This window comes from Nycticebus coucang, chromosome 18, assembly GCF_027406575.1.
Source record: "Nycticebus coucang isolate mNycCou1 chromosome 18, mNycCou1.pri, whole genome shotgun sequence".
In the NCBI taxonomy this organism is placed as follows: Eukaryota; Metazoa; Chordata; class Mammalia; order Primates; family Lorisidae; genus Nycticebus; species Nycticebus coucang.
Window position 1 is genome coordinate 51,029,646 of NC_069797.1, and position 26,016 is coordinate 51,055,661.

Genomic DNA, 26,016 nt, shown 5'->3' on the forward strand with positions numbered 1-26,016 from the left:
AGGAAGGAAGGAAGGGGAAGGGAGGAGAGGGGAGGGGAGGGGAGGGGAGGGAAGGAGGGAAGGAAGGAAGTGAGTGGTTTGTGACACCCTGACGGCCTCCTGCTTCTCCCACACTGTGGAAGGCGGGCTCCCCGAGCCCCCATCCTCACCTCAGACTCCAGTCTCCCTGTCCCGGTTCCAAAGACCCTTTCCTTTCAGAAGGCCGTATACATCTAAAACAGAACCCCTACCTGCATAGTCCCCGTCTTAGTAAACAGCAACTCCATTTAGCTGCTTGTCAAGTCCAAAATGCCAGCCCTCCCTGATGCCTGCCTCCCTTTCCTCCAGGGCATTGGCAAGTCCTGTTGGATCCACTGTCATGGCTGCCACCAACTCCCAGCTTGATGGCTGCAGCAACAAGGGCCTTCCCTACGTTTTCTCTGCAGCTCAGGGTAGGTAGCCTTTTGGAAACAGAATTCAGAAGATCTCACCCCCTCTACTATCACTCTCTCCGCCTCGCTCCTCTGCTCCAGCCACCTGTGTTCTTGCTGCTCCTCAAACACACCAAGCACATTCCCACCCCAGAGCCTTCGCAATCGCCGCTGCCCTGACCTGGCATTTCTTCCTCGGATAATCATGTGGCCCCCACTCTCGTGCCCAGAGTTCTCAGCTCTCCGTGTCCTCAGTAAGGACTTCCCTGACCACGCCCTGAAGGCGGAGCCCCTGCCTACTCTTGTTCCCTTCATAGCTCTTCTCGGTACTATTTGTGTTTTCTGTTTATCCTGGGTCATTGCCTCTAAAACACAAGCTCAAAGAGGACAGAGTCTTTGTTTACTTTCTGTGCAGCGGTATCCCAGCATCCTGACCAGGGCCTGGCATATTGCAAATGCTGCATAAGTGTTTACTGAATGAAAAGAGACTGAAGGAGAGAGATGCGGATGGTGCTGGGTCCCTGTGCGGGAGGGAGGGATGGGAGTTGGAGCTCAGCTCGTGTGCCCAGTGGCTCCAGTTTTTCACTCCCTGTGGCTTCACTGTTTTCCCTCTTCCGTCATCCTGGGGCCTCCCCCTTGGGCTCTGGGCTCAGCTCTTCCTTGCTGCGGCCAGTAGGTTTGCAGATGAGAGACCAGCAGACTTCGCATTGCCGGCTGCTCTCATCCTGCACGTCACGGTGAGAACATGCCCGGGCGAGCCGGCCAGAGGATGAGAGACCTGCAGAGATGTGGGAGAACATTCCAGGCTGAGGGAACTGCCACTGCCAAGGCAGGAGCTTTCCTGGTGTGCTTGAGAGAGAGCAGAAGGCGGTGTGGCTGCAGCCAAGCGCAGGAGAGGATGGACATAGGAGGGCACAGGGCCCTGACCATGGAGGGCTTGGTAGACCAGGGCAGACTTCGGCTTTTACTCTGAGCCAAATGAGAAGCTGAGGCCTAGAAGAATAGGTGTGGGGTGGGGCAGGGCAGGGAACCCCGTGAGGATGGGGTAGGGGTGTTGCGATGGTGGCTGGGTGGCAGCATGGAGGTGGGGAGAAGAGGTCAGATTTCAGCTGGGCATCCTGTGAGGTGAGAGCTCAGAGCCTGGGGAGGCAGAGAGGGGAGATGAGGAGTTCTGAGCAGCACTGGGCAGTACTGGGGCGCAGCCTGAACGGCCTTGGGGTCCCACCCAGGAACCCCAGCTCTCTGGGCCAGCCGCACTGGGCCCTTTTTTCCATTCCTTGGATACATTTGATTCTCTCCTGTCTCAGGCCCTTGACGCTGCCTCTTTCACCTAGCCCTTTACCTGGCTGAATCCTTGTCATTCAGGTCACAGCTGAAAAGTTCTTACAGAGACCGTCTTGCCCCCACCCCACCTCTATGGATTTTTTTTCTCTGATCTTACTCCTCTGGCCCTGCCCTTTCCTTCCAGTGCTCCATGTCAAAATGTGTGTGATCCTGTGCTTACAGGTTTATTTATTTTTTTATTATTAGTTTTTATTAAAGCATAACTTTGTACATTGATGCATTTATGGGGTTACAATGTGAAATGCTTACACTGAACTAAGTAACACATCCACCACAATTATCCTCATTTCTTAATAGTTTTGAAATGTACCATTGCATCATGCACATTAGGTGAGGTCCCCCCAAATACCCTCCCTCCTCCCATCTCCCCTCTACCCTCCCCTCTCTCTCCTCCTCCCTTCTGCTTTCTGGACTATAGTTACGTTTTGCCATTCGTCTAAGTGTGTAGGTGATTATGTATCGATTTCATAGTAGTATTGAGTACATTGGATACCTTTTTCCCCATTCTTGAGATAGTTTACTAAGAAGAATATGTTCCAGCTCCATCCAGGTTGCTTACAGGTTTACTGTCTGTCACCAGAGCACAGGGCCTGCCAAGCCCACCCAGTTCCAATCTCTGCTCTTCATGTTTAGACCCGTGGGAACCCAGGAAAGCTACTACAACACCTGGCCTCAGCTCCGCCCTTGGAAAAATGTCCCTAAGACTTGGCATGATCATCCATGTACAGGGTGTGGGTCAGTGCCCAGTTGACGTTTGCTATGGTGACAGATGACATCACTATATATAGCAAGCTTTCCATGCTATAGAGACAAGTGGCACTCCAGTACCAGACCACCTAGATGAGGCAGGTTTGAAGCTGCCTCTTGGAAAATGCCAACGCAGGGAAATTAGAGAGACATAGTTGAGCTGGAGGAGGGTCTCCCAGGGCAGAAGTCCAGGGGGGCCAAAGACCCTCTCTCCCAGATCCCTGCAGCAATCAACCTGGGCTCATCCTGCATGGGACTCTGACTGACTGAGGGCCACGAAGGAGCTGGGACTGAGTAGAGATATCACTCCCGGGGTGTTGGGCCCAGCTGCCAGCACCAAGGGGCAGTGGTGGCCATGAGGTCAGCAGGATGGACCTTGTAAGTCCCTCCCTGGGATTCTGCCTCCCAGATGTCTGGGTTCCTGCCCAATTATAAGGCTGCTTCTCTAGATCACCCTGTGATTCTACAGATTCTACAGACCACCTGCCATCCTTCCAGAAAATTCTTATAAGACTGAAGTTAACCAGAGTTGTTTTCTGTTGTTTGCAAGTACAAACTCTGACTTGTCTACCTTCCCAGAAGGGGCTGAGCACCAACCCTTAGGAAACCTCTCTCATCACCCTTGGCTCCACCCTATACGTTACCAGGAGCACAGAACCTTCCTGGGTTGCTAAGGGGCATGAGTCAGTCTATACTCCGGGCTCCTCGAAATAGGACAAGGGTGGGGCAAAGGTGTGGCAAGCTGCTGTTTGGAAATATTTAACTGGATTTCTTTCCCTTGTATATCATATCACTCTACACTTGTGAAGATGGCAGCGCAGCAAGGGTGCCCTCAGGGCAGAGATGTTCCAGAAGAAACGGAGACACAAAAGGAGCTAAGTCGTGAGTTCTAACCTTCAAAGTTCAGGGCCTTACCCCAGTAAAAATGCTAACCACGCAAAGGCCTTCTCCTCCCACATGTTCTGGGCTGACATGGGGGCACCCCAGAGCAGGAGTGGAGTGGCTCACTCCCCAGGGAAGGCATTGAGGTGCCAACCTCCCGGAACACCCTCCGTGTATCTGCATGTAAGGAAGACGTGATGGCTTAGCTTGTCTGGGCAGAAAGAGCCCGAGACAGCCCCTCCCCTACATTTCCCACAGAAGTGGCAGAGAGAGAATTCCAGAACTACACAAGGCTATGGGTGGGGAAGCTGGGTGGCCCTGGAGTCCTCTGGTGAATGCTGACAGAGGTGGACACCAGCAGCAATGAATCCTGCTGTGTGGAGAGATACCAGCAAATGGTACCCAGCAGGGGCACGTGTGACCAAGAGAAGAAGCCCTCTCCCTTCTGATACCACCCGCTGGAGCCCCAGGGTGAAAGGAAGGCCAGAAATTAAAATTGACTGGAGAAACCCTAAATTCTTTTAAGATGAACATTTCCAGACGATGCCACATGGAAAATGGTGATGGAAATGAAAATCAGTTATGGAAAATAAAAATATTCACACATCTGACTTCATGGCCTATGAACTTTGTGCCCAACTCAAAGGGATCCCAGTGTTAAGGAAACCCTGTAACCACCATTGCCTAAGAAATCAAAGGGTACAGACAGGCCTGGGGAGCCTACAGGAGAGGTGTGGAGACACAGACTTTGAAGGCTTTAAGATAAAAATGAATTTGCTTTTTTTTTTTTAGAGACAGAGTTTCACTTTGTCACCTTCAGTAGAGTGCTGTGGCATCACAGCTCACACCAACTTCCAGCTCCTGGGCTTAGGCGATTCTCTTGCCTCAGCCTCCCAAGTAGCTGGGACTACAGGCGCCTGCCACAACGCCCAGCTATTTTTTGTTGCAGTTTGGCTGGGGCCAGGTTCGAACCCACCACCCTCAGTATATGAGCCCCAGGCACCACCTGAACTTGCTTTTATTAGGCACCTACTGTATGCCAGGTACAATGCTAAACATTACATACAATAGAACCTGGGTAAGGTGAACACCCAAGGGACTGCAACAAACTGGTTACATATGGAGGTGGTCAACAGAAGGAACGAGACCTGCTGTACTGATACGTACATGTGGTACATGTCCAGTCTGTGAGAATTAAGGTGGTGGCCAACATAGGGAGGTGGTTAACTACCCATGTTCTACCAAATGTTATTTCTGAGGTGGAAATTATTGTTCCCATTTTGCAGATGAGGAAACTGCAGCGCAAAGGGCAGTTTATTTTGTGGTGGCTGTAAAGATGAGCTCCTGTATAACTGCTGTGGGGCTTTAAACCCGAAGGTGGTGGTGGGAGACATGGGCCGCCAGGCAAAGACTGGATTAATTAAAACACAAGTTCTTGGAAAGAACTCAGGCAGGAGTGTGGCGGCCCCTGGTGGGCATGAAGAGAATGGCATCTCAATGGCGCACACCTGCCCTGCGGATGGCCTTGGACTAGACTAGAGGAAGAGAGAAGTGGGAGGGGCGGGCTCAGAGGAACTGCAGACCTGGCTGCCACGTTGTGTGGAGTCGGGACACCAGAGCTAAACAGTGACAGCAGTGGTTACTCCATGACGGCCCAGTCAGTGCAGGGGCTTTCTTTGAAGACAGAGGAGGAAGGAAAAAAATCCTTCACTGAGCGTTGACTATATGCTCAGAAGAGAAATGTGAAAAATAATGGTATAAACTTTTAAAATGGGCAAAGTAGGGATGAACAGTGGCTCATACCTATAACCCTAGCACTCTGGGAGGCAGAGGCAGGCAGACCCCTGGGGCTCAGGCTCAGGAGTTGGAGACCAGCCTGAGCAAGAGCAAGACCCTGTCTCTAAAAGACAGAAAAATATTAGCCTGGCCTTGTGTCACAGTGCCTGTAGTCCCAGCTACTCAGGAGGCCGAGGCAGGAGAATCACTTGAACCCAGGAGTTTGAGGTTGCTATGACCTAGGCTAATGCATGGTAGCCTGGGTCAACCAAATGAGACTCTCAAAGAAAGGGAGGGGGGGCAAAGATACCATCTTTCTAGAAAGGATGCAAAACCAAAGAAAATGGAAGTCAAGACATAAAGATCAGAGTTTAATTCAACTCAAACAATTGTATGAAACAAAGCATATCTCTTTGAAATGCTAACGGGGACAAGACCCCAGCAGGTCAAATGTGCACCAAATGGCCTAAAAACACATGTACATCAAGAAAGTGAAAAGACAATCCACCATTCACCTGCCCTAAACACCCCAGGGCTTGGTACCAGAAAGTCAGGGGCAGCCACTATACCTGGGGCCTGCTGAAATTGTTGAAGCCAGCCACTCTTAAACCTGCTTAGCCTGCTTACCTGCCTTGCCTATTCCTTCCATGAAATAAAGGCTCTTGTCCACATTTCCCTGTTGGTGCTTCCCCAAGTGACCCTGCATGGCATGGTTCCCCCTCCTCCTGGAAGCTGTGAGCCAGCAGCTGTCATTTCAATGTCAGCCATCTCCTGATCTGCTGGTCTCACCATACATGAATAATAATAAAACCTACATTTTACACTCTTACCATCTGATTGCCAAAAATACAAAGCTTGACAATAGACTCTCTTGGTCTGGCTCTGGGGTGAGGCTCTCTACAACTTTTGTACATGGTTGGTGAGAACACAAAATGGTTAACTTTAGGGAGGGAAATTTGGTAAGGTCTAACAAAATTACATGTGTGTTTATTTTTTGTTTGTTTTGGTTTCAGACAGTCTCACTTTGTCGCCCTAGGTAAAGTGCTGTGACATCACAGCTCACAGCAACCTCAAATTCTTGGGCTCAAGCGATCCTCTTGCTTCAGCCTCCCAAGTAGCTGGGACTACAGGCTTGCATCACAATGCCTGGCTATTTTATAGACAGGGTCTCACTCTTACTCAGGCTGGTCTCGAACTCCTGAACTCAGGCAATCCACCCACCTCAGCCTCCCAGAGTGCTGAGATTACACGCATGAGCCACCATGCCTAGCTATGTTTGTTTTTTGACTCACCAATGTACTTCTAGGAACTTACCCAGAAAACACACCTCCAACAATAATAAAAATACATAGGCATAAGATTATCAATGTAGCATTACTTGTAATTACAAAACCTACTAAATGCCTATACACATGTTGTTTGGTGGAGAACCTACAGAATACCTACACTATTGGGGGAGGGGAGAGAGAAAGATCTCTATCAGCTGATATGGAATTTCTAAAATATACTGTCTAGGGGAAAAAAGCAAAACAGAAAAAGAACATGTAGTATCTTTTGTGTACGAAGGAAATAAGAAGATGATATATATTTATGTGTTTAATTTTGTAAAGAATAAATATAAGAAGTATAAGTCAGAAGCTAATGATATTAGTTTCCTACTGGGGTTAGATGGGAACAAAATGGATCAGATGGAGGGGTTAAATGACACTTCAAAAACTACCTAGTATCAATGTTCATTCTGAAGTGATGGACCTTGGAAAAAAACAAAAACAAAAATCAATGTTCATGTGGCTTTGAGTCTATCTCCAGAGCCATGTTAATGTTTTATTTATATGCTCAAAACATAATAAATCAACAAGGATTGGGAAGAATCCTAATACACAGATAGAAACAATGAACCTAACTGTATTTGGAATAAGCAATTCTGAAACACCTTTCTGTGTATTGGAGAATTGAGCAAAAAGTATATATATTAAAGATGTTAGGAGCCAGATTTCCTGCTGCTAGAGACGAGAGTTACAGAACGGAATAAAAGAAAGGTAGGCCAAGAAACACCAGGGATTTTGGCAGCCACCAGAACAGGAGAGAGACATTAAACAAATTCTCTCTCAGAGCCTCCAGAAGGAACCTGACTTACCAACATCTTGACCTTGGTTTTCTAGCCTCTAAAACTGTGAAGGAATAAATTTCTGGTATTTAAAAACAGAAAAAAAGAAATAAGGGAGGGAGAGAGGGAAGGAAATATGAAAGGAAAGCAAGCTTGCCACCAGGGAGAGAGCCCTGTGGTATTGGCATGGAACTGGAAGAAATGTCAATTTGTGGTCTTAAATGCACACAGACAAACAGGAAAAATACGAAAGATTGATTTTAAAATACAGAAATAGACATATGTGTTTCTGCATGGATGTGTTCCTAGCTCTGTACACTCAAAGAGCCTAGAGGTAGTGCCAGCTCCATGAGCGATCACATCTGTTTCTTATCAAAAAGAACCAAGTTCCTTGGAGAAATGCCTGATTTGGGTTGGGCCAGAACATCTTGGTATGTCAGAAAACAGGAAAATGCTCATAAAATGGAGGGGATATGTCAAAGGATATGGGAAACAGCTATAAGGATAAAGTGCTGAATATAGTCGGGATAAGTTAAGCTGTATCAAAATAATGGTAATGATGGATTATGACCCATTGAATAAAATAAGAATCCATGAATCCTGGGGCGTGCCTGTGGCTCAGAGGGTAGGGCGCCGGCCCCATATACTGAGGGTGGTGGGTCAAACCTGGCCCCGGCCAAACTGCAACAAAAAAATAGCCGGGCGTTGTGGCAGGCACCTGTAGTCCTAGCTACTCGGGAGGCTGAGGCAAGAGAATCTCCTAAGCCCAGGTGTTGGAGGTTGCTGTGAGCTGTGTGACGCCACAGCACTCTACCGAGGGTGACAAACTGAGACTGTCTCTAAAAAAAAAAAAAAAAAGAATCCATGAATCCATTCTGATAAGTGAATGAATGAGAAGGAAAATTCTTTCGTACAGTAGACTGTCGAATAATTAATGTAGAAAGAATAATGGAATTAGAAAATCGCCCTTCTATAATCACAGTAACAATTGATTCAGGCCAAAATCATCCGTGGATGCTAAATGCTAAAGGGTAAAGCTTGGGGGAGGAATGAGATATCACATGGTCTCACAGTCTCTCCCCATGAATTACATATTAGCATATTAATTACAAAGGGGAAAAGATTAACTTTGCAGTGGGAAAGGCTGAGAGTGACCACCTCACACAAGAGACTAAAGTCACTGGCGGTGCCTGTGGCTCAGTGGGCAGGGCGCAAGCCCCATATGCTAAGGGTGGTGGGTTCAAACCCAGCCCTGGCCAAAACTGCAACAACAATAAAAAACTAACACAGTTTAACATTAAAAAAAAAGAGAGAGGCGGCGCCTGTGGCTCAGTGAGCAGGGTGCTGGCCCCATATACCGAGGGTGGTGGGTTCAAACCCAGCCCCGGCCAAACTGCAACCAAAAAATAGCCGGGCGTTGTGGCAGGCGCCTGTAGTCCCAGCTGCTCGGGAGGCTGAGGCAGGAGAATCGCCTAAGCCCAGGAGCTGGAGGTTGCTGTGAGCCGTGTGACGCCATGGCATTCTACCAAGGGCAATAAAGTGAAACTCTGTCTCTACAAAAAAAAAAAAAAAAGAGAGAGAGAGATTAAAGTCACCATCCCCAAATGAGACAAACCAATGTGCCTCCTGATATCATGCACCAAGAAAGACCCCAAATCATTTGTTATTCCTGACAACAATGCTTGATCTAAACGTAATCATGAGGAAACATCAGACAAAAGCAACTGAAGGAAAAACAATAAAATTACTGGCTGGGACTCTTCAAAAATCTCAAGATCATGAGACACAAAGGGTGAAGAACTGTACCAGATTAAAGAAATAAAAAAACATAAAAATTAAATGCAAGGCCTGATTCTGGGTTAATTGATGAAATGTGAGTATGGACTATGTGGTTGAGCCAGTGGAAGGACATCAATGTCAGCTTTCCTGATTTTGATCATTATGTCTTGGATGTGTAAAGGATATACTTGACATTAGAAAATGCAGTTTGAAATCTTTACTGGTAAAGGGGCAAGGTGTCTGTAATTTACACTGAAATGGTTTGGGATAGGGGGAAAATGTGTGTGTTATACATACACATACATATATACACGCAAAGAAAGAAAGAAAATGTGGCAAAATGTTATTAATTGGTAAAAGGTATATGGCATGTTCTTCTAACTTTTTATAAATTTGAAACTTTATACAAATAAAAAACTGCCATCCCCCAGGCATCCATACAAAAGCTAATGCACAGTCTGGGCATGGTGGCTCACACCTGTGATCCCAGCACTCTGGGAGGCTGAGGCAGGTGGATCACTTGAGGTCAGGAGTTCTTGAGCAAGAGTGAGACCCCATCTCTACTAAAAACAAACAAACAAACAAACAAACAAAAAAACCCAGGCGTTGTGGTGGGCACCTGTAGTCCCAGCTACTCTTTACTCTAGAGGCTGAGACAAGAGGATCGTCTTGAGCCCAGAAGTTTGAGGTTGCTGTGAGGTATGACGATATGACACTCTACCCAGGGTGACAGAGTGAGACTCTATGTCCAAAAAAAAAAAAAAAAGCTAATGCACAGACAAAAGGGCCCACTAAGAGCCCAGCACAATGCGAAAAGACGTACGCCAAAGCCTGAGTGGCAGTCAACTGACTCCCCAACAAGCACCTTGCCTTTTTTGTTGCAAAATGAGCCCTGGCTTTTAGTACCATTTGACTTTTTAATATTTGATTTGGAAAATTAATTTTATTATTATTTTTTTTAATAAAAAAATTGTATTTACTTAGAAGCATTCAGAATGTCAACAAAACAGCTGCAACTTTTTTTTTTGCAATTAGAGTGGTATTCAGTTAACAGAACAACAATTATTTCGTATAAGCTGCATCAGAGACAACTGAAGATGAAAAAACTACCATCCCCATATATAACTAATTTGTGCTGTGCACCAACAAGAACCTGCTTTAAATTTCCATGCCAATTTACAACCCCCATACTGTACCAGGCAAGGTTAGTGGCTATTGAAAATACCACCAGGACAGGGCTATCTAAAGACACATTCGGTAGTGTGTTAACTATACAAAAAAAGACACTGTACAGTTTAAAAACAAATCTTACACAGCCTTACATTTCAATTTTTTTCTTTAAAAGGAGTGAGTTGTGTACAGGGGGGTTAAATGCTTTATAGACAAGAAAAAAAAACTGCGCTAGAACCAACTTATTCATCATCATCATCTTCTTCATCTTCATCTTCTTCATCTTCCTCCTCCTCTTCATCCTCTTCGTCTTCCTCATCTTCCTCCTCTTCCTTCTTTTTCTTGCTTTTTTCAGCCTTGACGACTCCCTTTTTCGCTGCATCAGGCTTTCCTTTAGCTCGGTATGCAGCAATATCCTTTTCGTATTTTTCCTTCAGCTTTGCAGCCTTCTTTTCATCAGGCTGCTTGTCCTCCGCAGCAGTGTTATTCCACATCTCCCCCAGCTTCTTTGCAACATCACCAATGGATAGGCCAGGATGTTCTCCTTTGATTTTTGGGCGATACTCAGAACAGAACAAGAAAAAGGCCGAAGGAGGCCTCTTGGGTGCATTGGGATCCTTGAACTTCTTTTTTGTTTCCCCTTTAGGAGGGATATAGGTTTTCATTTCTCTTTCATAATGGGCCTTGTCCGCCTCTGCCATATCTTCAAATTTTCCTTTCTCTTTAGCAGACATGGTCTTCCACCTCTCTGAGCACTTCTTAGAAAACTCTGAGAAGTTGACTGAAGCATCTGGGTGCTTCTTCTTGTGCTCCTCCCGACAAGTTTGCACAAAGAATGCATATGATGACATTTTGCCTCTCGGCTTCTTAGGATCTCCTTTGCCCATGTTTAGTTATTTTTCCTCAGCGAGGCACAGAGTCGCCCAGTGCCCGTCCGGCTCTCACTTGCCCCGGCGCTGTCTCTATGGAGCTCAATGTACTGCAATCTGGAAAATTAATTTTAAAAGAGTGCCCTCAAACAAGAAAAAAAGTGAATATTGTGCAGTGAATGTGTGAATGAATAAATCAGGGAGTCAATGAATGAATCACGGAGTCAATGAATGGGGAGCTGAGTGAATGAACAGAGCAGGTGAGGGAAGTGGCAATGTGCTGAGGCCCCCTCTGAGTGCCAACAGCTGGTTCCCGGCAGCTCCAGGGCCCACCCACTCAGGCAGGAGGTTCTGGATGCCTCTTTTTATGGCTGACCACACCCTGGCAGCCAGACTGGCCAAAGTCTGCTTTCTTTCCCATTTCCAGGCAGCCAGGCCAGCAGGTCCTTGCTACTTCCTCCTGTCTGCTGCCTCACCTTCCTCACCTTCATCTTGTAGGAAGATGGCGTCACTGTCAGCCTGGCAGCCAGGTGACCCAGGGCTCCTCTCAGGCCTGTGCTGGGATGGCCATGTGACTTTCAGTAAACATTTCACTTCCTTAGGCCCCAGTCTCCCCCATTTGTTCCTTAAGCAGTTTGGCCACATCAGTATTTCTTTCCTTTTTTTTTTTAAGAGACAGAGTCTCATTCTATCACCCTCAGTAGAGTGCCGTGGCATCACACAGCTCACAGCAACCTCCAACTCCGGGGCTTAGGTGATTCTCTTGCTTCAGCCTCCCGAGTAGCTGGGACTACAGGCACCCGCCACAGCGCCCAACTATTTTTTTGTTGCAGTTTGGCTGGGGCCGGGTTTGAACCTGCCACCCTCTGTGTATGGGTCTGGCGCCCTACTCACTGAGCCACAGGCACCGCCCCATATCACTATTTCTTAACTTTCTTGACTGAACATTAAAATCGGCTGGGGACCTTGTAAAAAGTTCCAAGGCCCACACTGCACTCCAGACCAACTAAATCAGTCTCTATGGGGTGGGACCTAGGTACCCAACATTTTTTAAAATTTCCCAGGTGATTGCAACACACAGCCAAGTTTGAAAGCCTGTGGGCTGTGATCTCCATGGCTCCCTCCAGCTCTTTCACACTGAGGTCTTCTGTCACTGGAGGGTTAAATGAAACATGAGTCACTGGAACGTCTGGGTCCCTATACCTTTTCCTGTCTTCCCAGGCAGCCCTACAGACCAAGGACTTTGACCAGCGCCACCCACCCTTGTTGAACCTTCTAGTCCAGCCCCTGCCTGTTCCATTTTGATGTTTAGGATCAAGAATCCAGGATCCTCACCAAGGCAGTCTCCCCAGGTATGGCCATGGTCTTCCTGCCTCCTGTCATGCACAGCTGCTGAGGAAGGGGTTGGGAGAAAAGAGAGAGAGAATTGGGGAGGAAGGGGAGTCTGTTCACTTCCAGAAACGGTTTGGTTTTTCTAGCCCCTTATGTAGTAGCTGGTAACCTTTTCCAAGGAGGGCCTGACCCCCACCTAGGGCCTGGTTGTACTTCTCAGGCTCTCCTACCAGTGAACACACTCTGAGTAAAGAAGTTCAGGACCTTCCCCCACAAGGCTTGCAGCACACCTGAGCTCAGCTCACTTATCTATGAATAATAAAAATGACCCTGCCCTATCCTACTGCATAGATGACAAGAACATACTGTTTCACTGCAGCCGGTCGTGCCGAGGCTTTATAAAGTGCTTCTTATTTGGTTGGGAGCTTGTGCATAAAGGTGAGTGGAGCTGCTGACTACAGAGCTGACACATGGAAGCTGAACAGGATGTCAGGGAGAAGCCAGCAGGTGAGTCTGGAGGCCCTGTTCCCAACACAGTCCTCAAAGGAGGATGGGAGAGGGGCTGGGGAAGGCTGGTATAGGGGTGATCCTGTGGCCAGCAGGGTCCATGGCTCCCCTACTTTACAGTGTGGTGTAGTCAAGAGCAGAGCTACTGGACCCAGGGTCCTTTCAGAGAGAAGCAAGTACCAGTCGCTATAATAGTAAGAGTAGGGAGCAATTCCCGGCATTTACTATGCTGGGAGTAGTCAGGCCTTCCTTGCACCTTCTCATCATGTCTTACAGTCCTGAGGCAGACCTTAGACCCCATTTTCTAGATCAGAGAAGTTACTTGCCCAACATATCACTGCTGCTAAGTGTCAGAAGAAAGATTCAGGCCCACATCTGCCTGTCTTTAAAGGTGTGCTTCCCATCCTACGAGACCCTGTCCATCCACCGCTGGATCTGACATACTAATTGGAGAGTTAACTGCTTTTGAATTTGGTGGACAAGGCTGGGAAAATTCTGGTGCTATGTGTTGGTTAACGGAGGCAGGAGGGCCTCATTTTCAAGTCTGGTACTGGTGTTCTTGGAGGGCTGGGCCTAAGCTACCCCAGGGGTGGCCTGGGAGAGGGGCCACAGTGCTGAACCATTTGGAGGGCTGGGAGTTGAAGGGCAAAGATCTCTGCAGGTCCCTGAGAACAAGGGCAAGGGACATTATTCCTGTCCTGGGAGAGGACTATCTAGATGGAGAGTTTCATTTCTGAGAAAGCATTTGGCAGGGTGGCACAAGCAGGCCCGACTTCATGAACCTCTGATCAATGCGATTGCTTCAGGCTTGTTCTGAGGTTGCTGACTTGAAACGTGTCGTAATTTTGGCTTTGGATTTGTTCTGTAAGTGGACTCAGATGAGACGACGGAGCATGTGCCTGGGGGTGGGAGTTGGAGCTTCTGCTCATGCATAAGGTCTTCACACCTAGACCAGTCCCACCACTGCGGCAACCCTCCACCACAGTTCATTCCGCTGTGAGGGGTGCACAGTGCCACAGCATGCTGTGAGGGCAACCGCAGGGAAGAGGTGGGGACCTCTCGCCCACCTCCATCCAGGGGGTCAGGTGGGAAGGTCGAGTTCAGGTGGGGAGGTTGAAATCCCTTGGGGGTCTCCATCTGCCCTGGGTTAGGCTTGTGGCAGGGGGAGATGATTATCTTCATCCTTGTTTTCCTTTTGCACTGGGCTCCACAATGTAGCCAGCCCTGGTCACATCCAGGTCCCATCATTAACTAACTTGAGCAAGTCACTTCACCTTCAGCCTCAATTTTCTTATCTGAATAAGGAAATAATAATGTCCACACCTTATAGGATTGAGGAGAGTGAGGGTTTGTGTTTTTGTCTTTTCCAAAATGCAAGCCTCATTATGACAGCTTCCTGCTAAAAACTAATGGCTTGGCAGTCTAGGATAAAGACCAAAACCTTTCCTCTAGACCAGTCATGTCCAGCAGAAATGTAATGCAAGCCACATGTGTGTAGTAGCTACATTTTAAAAACAGGTGAAATCAGTGTTCATAATATACTTCAATGTATCAATATATAATTGGTATGAAAAATGAAGAACTTTTTCCTTACTGCCTTTGAAACCCAGTTAGAGCCTATCTCATCTCATGTGATTAAGGGCTACCTCAGTGGACAGCACAGCACTCACACATACTCCCACCTCATCTCACTGTCCCTCCCGACAGGGTGTTGGCTGATACTGTTCCTGTCCTGTGGGAAGCTCTTCTCCCCCGGACCTAGTTGAACTTCATCCTCACCAACCTTCAGGGAAGCTTTCCTTGAACCTTTACGTGCTTTCATGCCTCTGTGTATTTCAGCTTCACACATGCCAGTTGTGGTTTCCCACTTAGTAACATGTTTCCTCCACTGGATTATAAATTCCAGGATAGAGACTTCTTTGGGGTTTTTTTGATCATTTCCCCCCAGGGCTTAGCCCAGTCTCTGGTGCAGAGGTTTTCAACATGTGTCCAGTAGGTATTTTAAGAAACAGGTAGAAAAAGCCTGGCATATGCAAAGTGCTCTGTAAATATTCATTCCCTTCCCATCGTCTGGGTGAGAAAATTTCTCCATATAAAGGGAGCTTTCTAATCGTATAACTCTGCTAGACCAACTGAAGACACAAAGCACATGGTGCTGAAAATATTAAGCAGAAACGTGAGCTGAGCACAGATTATATTTCTTCCCCAGATCACACACCATTTAAAAATACTGTCTCCACTCCTTTTCATGATGGAAAAAATTGCTCTTCCAGACTGAAAATAATTGCTGCCCTTTCCCTGACTTGCTTTTTCCCTAAAGAGAAGGTAGGGCATCATTGCCTCTTGTATGGCACAGAGCCAGACACCGAGGCACTGCTGCTTTCCAACTCTTTCTCAATTCTTTCCCAGGTAAATATAAACAAGAAGGCACAAACCCACACTTGTTGACTAACCCAGGTGATAATGCCAAACCTGATGACATCTGTCTAGGTGAGGATTCAGCCCCTAGACCATGTGACCATGTTGCAATGCCAAACTTCACACTTTTGGTTTCCTCCAAATGGAACCGTAGTCCATACTGCTCCTTCTCAGGACAGTTGTTAGACTCACACTCAATGCCATTATCCGAAAAGGTAAGTGAATTACCTTGTATCTCAGAGTCTACCTCTCACTGGAGAGTTCTGGGGTTTGGGGTGACTTACATAAGGGGCCAAGACTATGCATATATCCTTGAAGCTTCCAGATAACTGGCAAGCTATAAACAACTGCTATGACTTGCCTAGAGGGAATGCATTTAAATGTCCACTGTGTAGTTTATTTTAAATCCTTGGCAGGCTTCAAAATGCAAGCTGTTTGTTGGACTCACTGGGGGCAGGCATCCTACAGCTTGCCCAGCACTCCAAGAAGCCTCAGCTAATGAAAAATGTACGTGTATCTTCCAAAAGCTCTATGTTTACTTAGGAAATTGCTCAGATTTTGGGATTATCGATGCCATAATAATGTTGAAGATCTTTAATGAGTATTTGTTTTTACAAAACATATTTGCTTTTATGGATAATCTAGAGCTGGTACTTAAAGTCAGAATTCAGAACCCCAAAGAAAATGACTTCATTGAAATTGAACTGAACAGACAAGAGCTGAGTTATCAAAACCTACTGAAAGTAAGTTGCGGCGAACTGGGGATTAACCCAGAGCAAGTGGCGAAGATCAGAAAACTACCAAACACACTGCTCAGAAAGGTAGGGTCTTAAGTTTCTAAATGAATTTTGGTGGGTAAAATTACGTTCTGTGGAACCAATCATTTAACTCCTGCATTTCCTATATTAAAACAAAATTAAAAGACCCTTGAAATTTTGACTGCAAAATGGCCAAATATAGAAGCTAGGTCATTTTCAATCTGGTGCTTTTAGAGACTTGTACACCCAATCCATAAACCCTTTAAAAGCCTCTGAATGACAAGTGACTACCCCAACTTAAGATTCTAGTTCAGTCTGGGCATGGCAGCTTACCCTGTAATCCCAGAACTTTGGGAGGATAAGGTGGGAAGATTGCTGAGGTAGGAGTTTGACATCAGCCTAGGCAACATAAGTCTCTACAGAAAACTAGAAAAATTAGCTGGTCTGCTGGTACATGCCTGTACTCCCAGCTGCTAGGTAGGTGGGGGCAGGATTGCTTAAGCCCAGGAAATCAAGGTTGTAGCAAGCTATGATGATGCCACTGTACCCCAGCTTTGGGTAACAGAGCATGACACTTTCTCTTAAAAACAAACAGAACACCCCCACCCTTCGAAAACCAAACCATACCCTGCCTTAAAGTCTCTTCTACCAGAAAAACACAACAAGAAGTTAGCATTCTCCATTCTCAACTGCTAACAGGTTACCATGGATAGAGAAAGAAAACACAATATAGAAATATCTTCAGAGTTTAGGCAAGAACCCAAGATGGCTACCAATGTTAATCCTTTTTTAATAGCTTCACGAATTATTTATTTACAAACCGTTATATTTCTTTTCCACATCAAGGACAAAGACATTCGAAGACTACAGAACTTTCAGGAAGTGGAACTCATTCTAATGAGAAGTGGAAGCACCGAATTAACAGACCACACGCCATCTCTGATAGAGAAGCCCTGCTACAATAGCAATGCTGCAAAAATGACTTACTAAATCATCTCAGGGAAAAACTGGAATCATTTTGTAAATAATGAAGTCTGGATACATATAACTACTTTGGCTAACATCATGTTTCAACTCTTCCTCTTCTCCAACTTCTCTGGACTGAGAGAAGAGCTAAGTTCAAAGTGTTGTGAGAAATGGCTATAAAAGGAAATCGTATAGTACAATACCCAGAGCAAGTTTGTATTGTAGAGTTGCACCTCAATCCTGACCAGGTGTAGTCAGGCCCTGCGGGATTCAGGCAGAACAAATGGCCAGATCTCACATGAACCCCACATGGGTAGGGTGAGCAGACGAGGCTGGGAAAGCCAGGGACCAATTGGCAACACTGCCTCTGTGCTCTCCATTAAAAAAGCATCTTATGGGCGGCACCTGTGGTTCAGTGGGTAGGGCTCCAGCCCCATATACCGAGGGTGGTGGTTCAAACCCAGCCCTGGCCAAACTGCAACAACATAAAAAAAAATAGCCAGGTATTGTGACGGGCACCTGTAGTCCCAGCTACTCGGGAGGCTGAGGCAAGAGAATCGCCTAAGCCCAGGAGCTGGAGGTTGCTGTGAGCTGTGTGACACCACGGCACTCTACCGAGGGTGATAAAGTGAAACTGTTTCTAAAAAACAAACAAAAAACACAAAAAGCATCTCATACTATCACTTCCGGTTTACACTTCTTAACTCATGATGGCCTCCTATGGTAGAATTTATAAAAATGGCATGACTTCTATCACTTAAGTATCTTGGAGGCTATTTTCACATATGACTTATAAAACAGCCATGGCTCAGCTGGCACCACTGAACTGTATTAAATAAGAAAAAGCACAAAAACAAAAACCCCTACCAAGTTGGTACCCTCAGAAGTATGTGCTCAAACGTGGCTGTCATCACATCCTGTACTAGGTTGCTCCCTAGCACACTACCTAGAATCCTTCTAAGTCAGTTTTCTCGATAACTTCTGATTAATAACTGCTTATACCTTCCAACCAAAACTCGTCACCTGACCCAGACTACCCACTTCTATTTACACCAGCATCACTTTTTTGCCAATCTGTTCCTTAAAGACTACGAAGTCATCTCCATCCTTATGAAAGAGGTATAAGAGCTTCTTACAAGCAAGCAAAATGTCTTCCTCGTATTCCTAATACATAAAATAGGCCACTATGCGTTCATCTCCAACTTCCCAATAGCTCAGCTTGGACGAAGGGTGGGGGAGGAACACAAAGGCACTGCACGAACTTTCCTGACCCAACTCCAAAAAAAAAGGAAAATGGTTTAGATAACCAGGGGAAGGAAGTATGTACTATTTCATTCATGAAATCTAACGAGTAAATGTAAGAGTTTGCAATGTGCTCAGCACTATGGCCTCTTACAGTAGGAACACTTTAGCACTGAGGGTCAAGTCCCATGCACCCAAGTCCCACGTTTTCAAAAGACAGTGTAGCCCCTAATGCAAGCCAGATGAGCGCTCAGTGCTGGGAGACTTGACAGTAGGTGCCAAACACTAAGTTATTTCCAATTTTGTCTTCAATGAGGAAAATTTAGGCTGAGGCATGGGGTCGGTTATGTTAATGGCCTGAAAACACCATTTGTGGGAAAAGGTTTTTTTAGGTTGTGTTTAAAATCAACATGATAAAATAAATTTGAAAAAAAGAAGTCAGGTGGCACCCATAGCTCAGTGGGTAGGGCACCGGCCATACACTGAGGCTGGCGGGTTCGAACCTGGCCCAGGCCAGCAATGACAACTGCAACAAAAACTTGCTGGGCATTGTAGTGGGTGCTTGTAGTTCCAGCTACTTGGGAGGCTGAAGCAAGAGAATTGCTCCAGCACACACTTAGGTTAAATTAAAATAAGGAATGAGGCTCAGCGCCTGTAGCTCAAGCCGATAGGGTGCTAGTCACATACACTGGAGCTGGTGGGTTCGAATCAGCCCAGGCCCACCAAACAACCATAACCAAAAAAGAAAAAAAAATAGTCAGGCAATGTGGTGGGTGCCTGTAGTCCCAGCTGCTTGGGAGGCTGAGGCAAGAGGATCACTTAAGCCCAAGAGTTTGAGGTTGCTGTGAGCTGTGACACCACCTTCCTCTACCCAGGGTGACCACTTGAGACTCTGTCTCAAAAATAAAATAAAATAAAAAATAAAATAAGGAATGAGCTGGAATGCTTACTTGCTCACAATCTACTTTGACTAATAGAGTGATTGGTAAAATCACAACACTGTCCCTTTCCACCTCTGCTCCTCATTCACCAGAACATAAGTCCTAATTACAGCCCAGAGCCCTGACAGTGCTACTACTATTGTGAGGACAGATTTCACTAGGGGAGGGAACTGCACCTACTTTGTACCTAAGGTATCCAGAGTGATAGGATGCCACCTGGCACACAGGAACACTTGTGAATGTGTTGAATGAACTCACAGCCAAGCCCTGAGCCCACAGGGAAAGGATCCAAGTCTGAACTGGGGAACGTGGTTAGGGGGAAGAGGACTACTGTGAACTGATGGCACAGGGCCTTAGCTATATGAACCTTGTGAATCTGCAGGTGCACTTCAGGTTTCAATCACTTCCCTCCTTTTAAAGAGTAAACGTTTTGTTAACACTTCATGGTACCCCCATTAAAATCAGAACAAGGCCAAAAAAGCGGCAGCCTCTGGGAGGTGAGCTAGGGCAAAGGAGAACTGGCTCAGCCTAGCAGCTTCCTTTCCTGGAATAACATAAATCTCAGAGAAAAGATTCTTTGGAAGCTGCCTAGACAGGAAAACAAAAGCATGAGCTCCCTGGCTGGTATTCAAATTGTCAAGATAAAAATAACACACAGAAAACATGTATTTATATTTAGATTAACTACAATTAAGGTACTAAATGTGATAGTCAAGAAACAGTAGCTTTGAAATCTGACACTCACTGGAGGGTTAATTTTATAAAATACATTACATGTTATTAGTAACTACCTACACCAAGACCTTTTCCCTGTTTTTTAAAATTTAAATTTTATTAAGAAATATCATACACATGAAAGCACATAAACATACAGTTTAAAAAAGAAAATGCCCACCCAATTTTAGAAATAGAGCATCAGCAGTTCTTCTGAAGACACCTGTTTGCCCTCATGATCACATATCCCACCATCCCTCCAACGTAATGGCTAACATCAAATTTTGTGTTGATCATCTTCCTGTTTTTCTTTCATTTATCATGTATCTAAGAGCCTGTTTTTGGTTTTTACAGAAATGGAACCATTGTGGATGCATTCTTCTGCACCTTGCTTTTGACCACTATATCGCTGAGACTCATTCATGTTCATATGCGGAGCTGTGTTCAGTTTCACTTCTGTGGAAATCCACTGTAGGAATATACCACAATATTTATCCAACAGATTGCTGATGGACATTTGGGTCTTCTCAAGTTCTTTTCTTCTTTTCTTCCTATTACAAACAATGTTGTTAAGACATTCTTACATCCATCTCCTGGCACACACAGGAGTTTCTCTATGGTATGTATCTAGGAGTGAAGGGCACACCCAGTTATGCCAAACTGTTTCCCAAAGCTGCTGTTGCTAAACATTCTTAAATCTGCTTACAAATGATAAATTTGGGATGGCTAGGGGAGAAATAGATCAACTATGAAACTCTCGAATTGCATTTTTTAAATAGAAAATTCAAAATCCTGATACAACAATGAAAAATACATTTATTTCTCTGCTTTGGCTTACTTGAAATGTACTTTTAAAAACTACAGGTTCAACTTAAAAGTGTTATCTCCCATATCTCAAAATAAATGTTTTTGAGTATTACTAATAAATGTTTTTGACTATTACTAAGTAAAAACAGCAAGACTCAGAACATATGGGTATACTGTCATATATTTTAAAAGACCTATACATATGTTGATAACCCCCACTTCACACCTCCCCACAAAATATCCACTCAGGAGAATAACTGTTAACAGTAGTAGCTCCTAGAGAAGGACAGAGGGACAGGAGTAGAAGGAGACATAGATCACTAAACACTTTTTTAAAAACCATATGCAAGCATTACAATTGTAATACAAAATTTCAAAAAAAGCAGTCACTTGGGGTTCTTTCAGTCAGAAACTCAAACTTGAAAACCAACCCTGAATGAAGTCCAATCCCATAGAATGTATACACAATAATTTCTCAAGTGTTATTTGTTTCATGCACATAACAGATGTTCAAAAACATTCACAAAGCTCATCTACAATGGATTCAAAAAACATATAATGAATGCGAGCTGAGAAAACTACCATAAAATTTTTCAGTTTTTACATCTTTAAAAACTTGTATCAGAATGCTGAGCTCAATGCTTATTTTGTCCAAGTGTTTTCAGACCTTAGAAATAAGGTTAGTTATCCTCTGTCGACACTAACTATATTCAAGGAACCAGACTGCCTACAAGTAATGATCTAAAGAGGGGAGCTAAAAATATGACTAGGTTATTAAAAGCTTGAGACCAAGATAGCAAGAAAGATATTCTAACTCAAATTGAAAAGTGAACTACAATCTCTTTGAAGAAAAAACAGGCTTTAACAAAATGGGACATGATGATATCATGATACATAGTCTTTCTACATTCCAGAAAGATGCCTTGAGCAGCAGACTGGTCCTCTAGAGGTGCAACAGAAATTAAGCAACCGGACCGGTAACATAGTTTGATGGCTAAGGCATTTAAAAGTTCACCCAATGTTTTATATTAATGAACTTTTATATCTAGTAAGTCTTAATATTTTAGATACATGCTGGAATTATAGATTAAATGGTATGTCTGAGACCTGCCTGAAAATGGTAGGAGGCAAGTGGATACAACCACAAGCACACAGGAAGTAAAACTGGTCATGATGATGATGAGTTAACAGGTTAATTATACTGTTCTACTTTAGCGTAATGTATGTCTTTAAATTTCCAAAGTAATGTTTTCTTTTTTGAAAAACAATCAACTGATGGCTCCAATTTAAATCTTACCAAATAATCTTCTGGTAAGTGACTCCCCTTAAAAAGGCTTTAAAGAGAAAATACATTTACCAACTGACAACTTTTTGGTCTGCATGGTAGAAACGTCTATCTTCTAACAAATTGGCCTCTATATTGAATTCTTGTAAGAATCAGTTCCTCTTGAGCCTGATCAATTTTGAGTGTAAATGGTATGAAACCCAACTTCTAGATATACATAAGTAAGGCCAGACTTTAGTAATGGAGGCACTAAGAGGTCAGGTTCCACCTCAAACCCTAGGGAACTTTAATCGTCATCAACAGATTTAAGTGTCCACAGAGGAAGCCTTTTCCCATGAGCTCATTCACTATACTTCATTTAAATTAGCTACTATTTCTAGATGAAGAACGGAACACACCAGGCATTTTCATACCTTAGATTTCTTATCTGTTTATCTTAATATTTAATAACAAAATATGATAAATTACCACTCTAAGTCCTTTACTGCCATAACCACAATCGTGTCAAACTATACAAAGCAGAGATTAGGAGCTGGCTGCCTTAGCATTTGTTGTATTTTGTTTCTCATGGTATCTTAATCCTCAAAGAATCATCTCTCACAGATCTGGAGATAACCCACTCATCTATTCCTGCATCTCCACCGTTAGCTAGAAAGTCAGAAGAGCTCTGTTCCCATAGTATTTTCTCATACAGAGCCCCTAAGGTGGTGGCTTCATTACTTTCTAAAGTTTGCGAAACATATTTTAGTAAATCCGTAACATTTCATTATGCCTGTTAAAACGAACACAGTGGCTAAAGTCAGGCACTGGACCATGAGGCAGAGGACCTGAGTTCCATGTCTTAGCACTCCATCAACATAAAAGCACAGGAACTTAGGTAAGTCATGTAACCCATTACTCAATTCCTTTACCACAAAACTGGTGGCAGTTATTTAAATTATAAATCACAAGGAACTGCTATGAGAGATATGCAGATAGGTTTGAATGCAGTTGGAAATAATACTTCTGTATAACTGAAATATGCTGCCAATTTTCCTCTATGTGACATAAAAGTAATTATCTACTTAAAAAAAAAAAAATCTTTACCCTATATATACTACACACCCCATACACACATACACACACACACACACAAATACATTTATAAACTGACAAGACCAGGGTAAAAGAAATCTTGATACAGGACTTAAAAAAACAAAGACAAAGAAATCTAGTTAAAAGTTCTTGAATATTCTTCCACATCATCATTCATAGCTAGATAGATGAAGAGAGGTTTCTCAGAAGGGCATTTGGAATTTTCTACTACTAAAGAAATCTCTTGGGGATGTAAAAATATATTCTACTTCACTGTACATCTTTGCTATTAAAAGCAAAATTCAAATTTGTTCATAACCACCCGAAATTGAAGCACCATTATTTAAAACATTAAACTAGAAAGTCTATAAAAATTAGTTATAAACAGAACAAAGTAGATAAAACTGTACACCAACACCTCTACTGATAGTGTACCTGTTATATTTAAAACAAGGGACTAGTTCAGAGTCAATAACTTTATTAGAAAAAGATTAATACTAAAACTTATCAATGACAGAGACAATCAACTTTGTAACAGAAAGTCAGAGATACTTTATTTTTCTAATTCCAAAGTCTAAGTATAGCAGAGTTGTAAAAATGGAATCCCACTTAGTCTGATTCACACAAATACTAACGTTTTATCCTGTTTTCAAAGTCCAAGAATGAAAACTTGCAATTAAACACTAAAGCAAGCCACATGTTTAGGTAATATTTCTTAAAAAGTCTTAAAGAAAAAATATGATACAGGACCTAAGTTTTCAGTGGCATATATACTATTTAACACATATTCTGAAATCTGGTAGGTCACATCAGTCCTGAATTAATTTTTAATAATAATAATTAAAAAACACTAACTGAGCTTTATACTTTTTCTATGCCACTATAGCTTTCTTTCACCTCATTTTAATGTCGATCTTCACGTTAGGCCGTTTTCAGTATTCTTCCAGAAATCTTCCAACAGTAGCCCTACAATGCAAAATTTGGGGAAAAATGATAATTAGACAACATGTAAAAGGCTAATTTTTAAGACAAAGAGTTGGTCCAGTCACTAACTGCTAATTATAATTTAACAAATATATATGGAATGTCTGTATTCTTTTTAATAATCAAGACATCAGTGTGGTTCTTAAAGCCATGTGCCTGTGTATGCTTGCCTACCTACATGTGAATGGCCCTCACAGACATAAAGCTATATTGCTTTCCCAGAAAAGGAATGCCTTCAACAAATCAACTAAATGGTACTTCCTTTCATTAGTATTTTATCCCATGCCACTAGCCCAAAGAATGAACAGTTTATAGGTTTCAAGAACACTTACAGAATCTGACTTCTAATAGTTCTTTAAAAACCCAAATTTATTCTATACAGTGCATCAGTTCTTTGCACTTCACAGACTGAAGGTGTCTGTCCTTGCTATTCACTGCTGCTTTAAATGTATCAGCCAGTAATTACACCTATATACCCATGGCTGACTGCAAAGTCTCCTACACAGTAGGAAATATTAAACACATACCTCTTAAAGACTTGAGAATTGCATTGAATGTAACAAGGCGAATAATATGAAGTGTTTATTGTACATAAAATTCTTTAAAGATATCTAATTCTGGGCACCACTGCATCCCTACATACAGTTGAAAAAAAATTCCATTCTGTTAACATTTAAGTTTTCACGCAATACACAAAAAACCCCTCTGCGCTTCTTGTAAAGAACAAAAAAAAGATACACAACAGTTAAGCGTTAAAGATCACAGGCAATAGCATTCAAACATGGATGTGGGTAGAGAAAGGAGTACCTGGCATGAGTACCTGCTTAGTTTGACTGAATCCTTGATTTTTAATTTGGCTTTTCATGGGCCGCTCACAACACCAACGCTGTGTGAGGTATGGTAGTCAGCTGCAATAATTCATAAACCCTACACTTCCATCAATCCAATGCTACTGGCTCTCGAGTTACAGAACAAACTGCATTAGAATGCAAGGCAATAAAGCAAAAAACTAGAAACATCCTTGACAATGAAATACTAGCAGTTTAATTAAAACAAAGTAGTCCAACATGTGCCTCAGAAATATTTAAGGTTTTAAAGCATATGTCTCTGCCAATGTACCAACACAAGATGGACTTAATACCAAAAAGAAAAAAAAAAAAAACAGTTCAACCTTTTTATTAAAAAAAAAAAAAGAAATGACAGCAAAATCCCTAAAAAAAGGATAATTAACTTTTCAATGGCGACTATATTACAAACGTGGCAATAACTTCCAAAGAGGCACACTAATGGGGGCACGAGTCTGCTACAAAATAGCTGAGACAAAACAATGTACCTCAAAATGTTTTGCAGGACTACACTGTCTTTTCCTTCAGAAGATGCTTTTGTATGTCTTCTTACTCGGCTTAGTTCCATCTTCATCTGTGCATACTTACGCTGCACTGTCAAACAGTAACAAAAAGCCCTAATCAAAGTGAGAAACAATACACTTACCTCTGTCTGATCTGAGGTCTTATCAGATCAGTTTTAATTGGACTGAGTGTCACCTTCAGATTTAATGTCTTCACTGGTCCCATTGACCTCATTCTTAGTGTCACTTTCCTTCGGTTCAATGTTTGTGTCTTCACTCTGTTTTTCTCGACTACTGGACTTCACACTACTTTTTTTATCATCAGATCCCCTTTTTTCTGCCATAAAAGAAGACATTAACCATGGATTTTACAGTAACATAACAATAAAAACACGACTCTTTGAAAAATGAAATAACAGAGATGAAAGACAACCATTTCCCACAGACTTCAAGTTAACGGTTGGTGAATTTACCAAAGGGATAAAATTTGTAGCTTATGGGGGAGGGAGAAGGCAAGAAGGGGGATTAAACTAATAAGCTATCCGGTACACTGTAC

The 26,016-nt window shown here is 43.5% G+C and overlaps 2 protein-coding genes across 8 annotated transcripts in view; one reads left to right on the top strand and one right to left on the bottom strand.

Moving 5' to 3' along the window:
• Positions 1–3,201: 3,201 nt before the first annotated feature.
• ANKRD40CL (ANKRD40 C-terminal like) lies at positions 3,202–17,348 on the top strand. Its single transcript, XM_053567982.1, has 5 exons — positions 3,202–3,383; positions 12,306–12,436; positions 12,796–12,923; positions 15,987–16,162; positions 16,946–17,348. The coding sequence occupies exons 3-5, from the start codon at positions 12,887–12,889 to the stop codon at positions 17,087–17,089; spliced, it is 357 nt and encodes a 118-aa protein (XP_053423957.1). The 5' UTR covers positions 3,202–3,383; positions 12,306–12,436; positions 12,796–12,886; the 3' UTR covers positions 17,090–17,348.
• A 2,808-nt stretch (positions 17,349–20,156) lies between these two features.
• The window catches only part of LUC7L3 (LUC7 like 3 pre-mRNA splicing factor), a 33,107-nt gene continuing 27,247 nt past the window's right edge, over positions 20,157–26,016 (bottom strand). For 2 of the 7 annotated variants that reach the window (XM_053567973.1, XM_053567977.1), the window contains exons 10-11: positions 25,657–25,797; positions 23,657–25,551 (exon numbers count right to left, since the gene is read on the bottom strand). In XM_053567973.1, coding sequence (XP_053423948.1) covers positions 25,247–25,551; positions 25,657–25,797 — 446 coding nt within the window. In that variant the 3' untranslated portion in view covers positions 23,657–25,246. Of the gene's footprint in view, positions 20,590–23,656; positions 25,798–26,016 lie in introns of those variants that run through there. The other 5 variants (XM_053567975.1, XM_053567974.1, XM_053567976.1 and 2 more) reach the window with 5 other exon arrangements.